The sequence below is a fragment of the Halyomorpha halys genome, unplaced genomic scaffold (genome assembly GCF_000696795.3).
Source record: "Halyomorpha halys isolate HHAL.00 unplaced genomic scaffold, Hhal_1.1 Scaffold520.1, whole genome shotgun sequence".
NCBI lineage: Eukaryota > Metazoa > Arthropoda > Insecta > Hemiptera > Pentatomidae > Halyomorpha > Halyomorpha halys.
Genome location: NW_027104695.1, coordinates 218053 through 224808, shown reverse-complemented (window position 1 = coordinate 224808; position 6756 = coordinate 218053). Strand labels below are relative to the sequence as shown.

At 27.1% G+C, this 6756-nt stretch overlaps 1 protein-coding gene across 1 annotated transcript in view; it reads left to right on the top strand.

Moving 5' to 3' along the window:
• Bka (FCF1 rRNA-processing protein Bka) overlaps positions 1–3837 on the top strand; it is a 5837-nt gene extending 2000 nt beyond the window's left edge. The window contains exons 3-7 of the mRNA XM_067049242.1: positions 265–348; positions 1855–2003; positions 2089–2249; positions 3457–3551; positions 3630–3837. Of these exons, the coding sequence (XP_066905343.1) occupies positions 265–348; positions 1855–2003; positions 2089–2249; positions 3457–3551; positions 3630–3678 (538 nt within the window). The 3' untranslated portion in view covers positions 3679–3837. The remainder of the gene's footprint in view (positions 1–264; positions 349–1854; positions 2004–2088; positions 2250–3456; positions 3552–3629) is intronic.
• The last annotated feature ends 2919 nt before the right edge of the window (positions 3838–6756 follow it).

Here is a 6756-nt window from a genome sequence, read left to right as displayed (position 1 = left end):
TACTATGGTAATATACTATAGTACACTTCTGACCGCATCCCCTCTTGCCCTCTCCCCCCCACACAATCTTCTCATATTAATCTGCATTTAACAATAAACACATCATTATAAGTATAATTATTGCTGTCTTTTCATTTCTAAAATAATTTTGTATTTCAATTAGATCCAAGTGTTTATTTAGTTATCTTTTTTATCATTGTTAAAAATATCATTTAAAAATATCATCAGTGAGAAATTGATTATTAATAAAAATTATTATTTCAGTGTGGAAAAAAAATTGGAAAAGAATCCTAAACTCAAACATCAACTTGAGAAGAAAAATAAGAAAAATGAGGAGACAAGAAATGTGTAAGCTATACTAATTTATAAGTTTACTTAAAATAGGAACGCAATAGGTGTCTTAGGAATCTTTTTTATGATATAAAATTAATTTACCCATAACTATAGGAAAAAACAAGAACATGGAATAAATTACTTTTTTTTTATATCATTCCACCAGTCGTATCTGCTAACTTATATTATTCATCAAGTATGCCCTGATATTTCTAATTTTTCCAATTTTAAAAAAATCTGTTCATTATCTCTGCTGGTATTGGTATCAGTTGGGATCTAGTCTAGGAGATGGAACTGTTGTTCTTGTTTGCCATGGTATGAGGAGGTAGCTACCCTCACCTAAGAGTTGGGAGTTTCAAGATTTATTTTGCAGGACTGCTCCGAACTGGATTTATCCAGATCCTCATCCCAACTCCAGACCTCATAAAGTGGGTGCCTTTAATTGGAGAAAAATCTGACTGATGGTTGAGTGTGTTCTTGAGAAAATCACCTCCTTGTATAGCCTTTGTTCTAAAAACAGTGCTTCCTTACCAAGTCTGAACCCATAACCCTTCATGGATTTTAGTGATTCGCATTATTATTATAATAGAAAACTGAGATCGTAAAGAACTGGTTTATGGACTCATTTGGACTCTCGAATGAGATAAGGGAGGTGAGATACAGCAACCCTGCACTAATGCCATTGGCTCATACCAGGCATACCATCCCTCTGACCATCATCTTTTTATCAGTTATCCTTTACCTCATGTACTATGGAAAGCTCATTAGAACTGTAACAAAGGACATGGAGTAAGCCTAAAATAGAGACAAGAGAACAGTAATGTTTTTAAGTTGATTTTGTGAATTAAGGTTTTGGTCAGAGCTGGTTTTAATCGCAAGAGTTTTATAGGAAACAATTTGGAGGGTTCTACTAATGTTTCTGAAATATTATGGATAAAATTTGTGATGTATAAATCAATGTTTTTCTGCAAAAAAGAGGTAATTCAATCTTTGGCCTTTTTTGTATTTACCAACATTTGAGAAACTGTTATCTCTAAGACAATGGAATCGTTCATTTTAAAAAAGGAATTACTGCCAAAAGAAAGTTTTGAGTAATAGAGAAAAAATTGCCTCAACACTGCAATTTTATTACTTGAAAATTCCAAAAATGATAATATAAATCTTTGATCAAATTTTTTAAATTGTAATACTTTGTTTAATTGTATAATAATGCAATGAAAACAAGATCAAATAAATAATGTAATATTTATAATAAATGATAATGTAATATTTGATACACAAATTGTAGAAATTTGTTCTACTTTCTAAGAATCAAATTTAAAAATAAAGTATATGTTGGTAATTTTGGACTTTTCTAAAATAAACGATTCAATTGGGTCTGATAGTTTTACTAACCAGTAAAATTCCATTGATGGAATTTTACTACAGAATATATTTTTTAAATATAGTTTTTATTTATTTATTTTCTTAAAATAAAGATCTACTTAAGTATTTACCAAACTTAAAAATAATTATTTTCAGGCCACAGTATTCTTCTGCATTATTCTTCCAGTACAATACTCAGCTTGGTCCACCATTTCATATTATCATTGATACAAACTTTGTCAACTTTTCCATTAAGTACAAAATGGATATTATTCAAAGCATGATGGACTGCCTTTATGGAAAATGTACGTTCTCTATTAATTATTATTTCTTATTACTAATTAATCGAATTGGAATTTATAACTTTACACTAATTATTATGTCCCCTAGGTATTCCTTACATCTCTGATTGCGTTCTTGCCGAGATGGAGAAACTTGGTCGTAAGTACAGAATCGCTCTGCGTATTATGAAAGATCCAAGGTTTGAACGACTTCCTTGTTTACACAAAGGAACTTATGCTGATGATTGTATAGTTGAAAGAGTAACCCAGGTAATATTATACAGTTATATTTTGTATGAACTCACATGTGTTTTAACTATTTTTTAAAACATGAGATTTTTTTGTATTAACTTTATCGGAATATATTCTATCACTTTTGAAATATCCGTTTCAATAATTGTAATTTTTTTTTTAACTTTCTTGATAAAATTAATGCATCATAGTAATGTTCTTTAGCATATCTGTAGCGATTTAGCATTGCCTATGTTAAATGTTTTATGAATTATGGTGATATTTGTTCAGTGGGGGAATAAAATGGGTTGCATAATCCTAATCACCTTCTTGCAAAAGTGAAACCAAGGTGTAAGGGGAAATGTTGGCCATAATGACTTAAATATAGATTTCCAATATTATTGTAATTTTATCGCAAATGTGATTTAAATAAAAGTTAAGGAAAAAGTACACAAAAATGCCATTGTAGTCTTGAATAGATTAATTTATTGATCTTGCCTGATTTTTGCTCATTCAGGCATGTTATGTTATTATGATGAGGTGTATGGAATTTATTCTCATTATTATATTAATTCACTAATGGTAAATTTGTAGCATTATTATTCACTTCAAAGTCCTTTCAGTTATTTTTATTATTATTTTTTATTTCATTTAATTTGATTTTTTTTTTACTTTATTTTTATTTTAGTAATTGTTAATTAAATTATTAGTTTTATCACTAAGGTCAATTCATATTGTACTGATCTAGCTTATAAAGTACTATACTGTATACTGTAGTAGCCTTCATAAATTCCTAATAGTCAAAATTGTAATTTTCACCTAACTTCACTTATGTCTATCATTTTATGTGTTATTTTGGCACCAACGGATAGATGTTTATTTATAATGGATAGACCATATTTAATGTAATTTTCTAAATGAATAAAAAATATTAATAAATGATAGAGATCGGCAAAAATTAGCTATAATTGAAACTAATAGCTGAAATTGCTATGGATACGACCCTTATTCATGAATGAATCAATGATAAATAAATATTGTATCCATGACAATTTTAGCTATCGGTTCCATAGTTGCCCAACTCTGATAAGTGACTGAGAATTAACAGTAATTATAGGCTATTCTTTTATCGATCTTCAAAATGGTTACTAACTGATTTGAAATAGACAACTAATTTTATCCTTAATTCTGTAAATTACTTATTGATTATTATACTATATTAATGAAAAATTGTTTCTTGTTTTAGCACAAATGTTATATTGTGGCTACAAATGATAAAGATTTAAAAAGAAGAATAAGGAAAATTCCTGGTGTACCGATTATGTACATTAAGAAGCACAGGTATTTTAGAAGAATTTATCATTTTTATATCATCCTAAGGTTTATTTTGTTAATTATTCATATTTTTTCTTTTTTCAGATATACAATTGAAAGGATGCCTGATGCTTATGGAGCTCCAAGAGAATAACCTGTTAATTGTTAAGTACTGATGTTCATCCTGAAAATTGAATTCAAATATTATGGTTGTATATGATTGTAATATTTATATGTAAATATTTATTTGTAAATATTCATTTTAATTTTGTATCTTTTATTGCGAAATACACAAAAAGATATTACAATTTGATTGTTGTTTCTATTACCATTTTTTAAAAATAATTTATTCTAAAAATACATATAGGTATTTGGTAAGTATGGAAAATGAAAATAAAAGTTATTGTATAGGTTATATTGTATAGGATTCTATCTTTAATACTTCAGTCTCATGTTTGAAAATAAGGACCTCCTTGTACACCAAAATTGAAAATAACTTAATGTGACTGAAAGTGACACGGCCTTTTCTAACCCTTAAAGTTTGAAGAAATTTATATTATAAACTTTTTAAAGGGAGCCTTCAATGTTGATCATAACAATATTTAATTTTTTTTTTGTTTCAATATCCATTTAATTATATTGAAGAGATTAGGATGATGGTACTATGGAGAATGTCTAATTTTGTTATAAATAAAAAAAAAAAAATTGAAATATTATGATCTTTTTTACTTTCAATCATATGTATGGAATACAAAGTAAAAGGAAGTAATTCTATTATAAAAATTTTTAACTGAGTTTTCAATGGAAATACACATTTTAAGATCCTTTGGGTCCAAATAACAAAATAGTTCTGAACAATCTAGCTCAGACTGACTTAAGACAAATTTTTTTCTGGGATTTAATAGAAACTGTTTAGTTAAAATTGACTTTTAACGGAAGTTCCTCTTTATAAAACTAATTTTACACTTTTTTTTTAATTTTCTCTAGAAGAGCTCTTATGATTTTGATTAAACTTGATATGGCAATGTAAAAATAAGTGTTCGCTAGTATCAGTGAGGTCTTACCCTTATTCAAATAGTCTGGCCTCGCTTAAATGCAGAATATTCTTAAAAAAAACTTCCTCTAAAGTATGTCTAGTTTCATTTATTTGAAGTAACTGACAATCTCCCCATTGTAATCAGTATTAAACAATGGATAAATATAAAGCAATTAGTTGCACAATTACAACTGAATTCCAAAGGGTTTATTTGTTTAAACTTTATGTATTTATTTTAAGGAAATTAATTTTCACCCTTATTTCACTTCCTTTATTACTTTTTTTACGTTTCGGGCTCTTCTGCTCATTACGAAATTTGGACAAATGACAAGTAAGTGGACATAAAATCAGGGAAGTGCATTTAAAAAGGCAATTATTATTTTAAAACAGCAAAAAATGAAAGATAAAACAAAGAAGCTGAATAGTAAAAAAAAAAAAATTAGGACTTATATTCAGTTAGGAATATATAAAAATGATTTTTAATCATAAGTAACCAATGTCCACAAATTAATATTAATAGTAAGAACTGGAGATGTGGGCAGAGGACCCTGGAACGTTCATATGTAAAAAAGGAATAAAGAAGTGAAAATTAATTTCCTGAAAATATAAATATAAAGTATCAACTATTAAAGAATTTGATAATTAACTAAAGGATAAAATTAATGTTTTGGTGTTTGAGTGGTTGTTATGACCTTCTTGAACATTATGATGAAATATGAAAAAAACAATATTTTTGTATCTAACCAATAAATAAAAATATACAGCCGGGAAGTTTTGCCGTTTTGAACAGTAAAGAAGTTGTATTTGAAATGAACAATGATTTTAACTTATTAGAGGGTTGTAAGAGAAATTTGTTTAATTCTCTGTACCAGATTTTTTATTTATTAGTTTCCAGAATGACACATGATTTATCTTTTCTCTGACTTGTAAAAGATCATCACATCTCATTAAAGTTCTCATCGTTAATGTATTATTAAAATTAAAGAAGTATTATAAATTGAGTGCATAAGTGCTTTCAATTTATGAATAATACAATTAAAGTAAACGTCTTAATTAAAGTTGAGTGTGATCATAAAAAAATCACCTTACACAACCATTGTTCAAGAAACAGTATTTCCTTACAAAAATACTGAACTTCTGACCCTTCAAGGGTTGTAGCAAAACAGATTTTCATTTTCCTACAATTACTGGAATGTAGTAAAGATTTATTTTTTTTTCTAATTTTTGATTATATACCATCAACTACAGTTTCAAATTTAGTTCAATAAAAAGGAACAATGTATTTCAATCAGGCAAAAATCATAGCTTATATTAGTCTTAAGAAAATGTTAATAACACATTTTATTATGTTTTTATTTTACTTATTTATTGATATTTACATAAAAATACATCTCGTAAACATGATGTTAGATTATAATGGTACAATACAGGTATGTAGAGAAACTACCCAATGATCGCATTTCTACATTATGTCTTGAGGCTATCTTCTTTTCAGGCACCAGGGAGAATTGTTAGGAATGGAAAAGGAAATAAGGTTAGAAACTAGTGGGGATAAGACTATTAAAATTTTAATCTGCCCTACTTATAACTATTTTTTAAGTTGGATCAATTTTTCTTTCTTAAAAAAAACACATGTCATAACACCACATTCACTCTTAGGATGTATATTTTCCTTCAAAACACAAGTAAATGCAAAAAGATTGTTAGGTTTTGATTGTCAAAACATTTTTAGATTGAATAATTAACAGAGTATTTGTTTGCATTATCCTAAAGTTTGTTTTGCACAAAATTGGTTGCAATTATAACATCTTAATTATGGTGTCTAATGAATTTTATCTTTGGCACATAAGAACTTGGACCATTCAGTATTTGATCAACCTACACTAGTTGATGCCCCCCCTCATAAAATAAGTTGAGTTAATTGTGAAATAATTATTGGCTATAAATATTCGTTTCGAAAATAATAATTAAACAAAAAATCTTATAATTATGTTAAAATATCCTAATAGCTGAAAAGAAAAAAAAAAGTTAACTGATTTTCTGAAAATTTTATTTTATTTATACAACTTAGAATTAAAATTGTTTAATTTTTATTGTGATTTAAATAATTCATTCAGCTATTCACTTTTATTAACATCAACGTTTTAAGTTTATATTTTTTTAAATCATATTTTGATCGAATATTTTTTGGTTGGT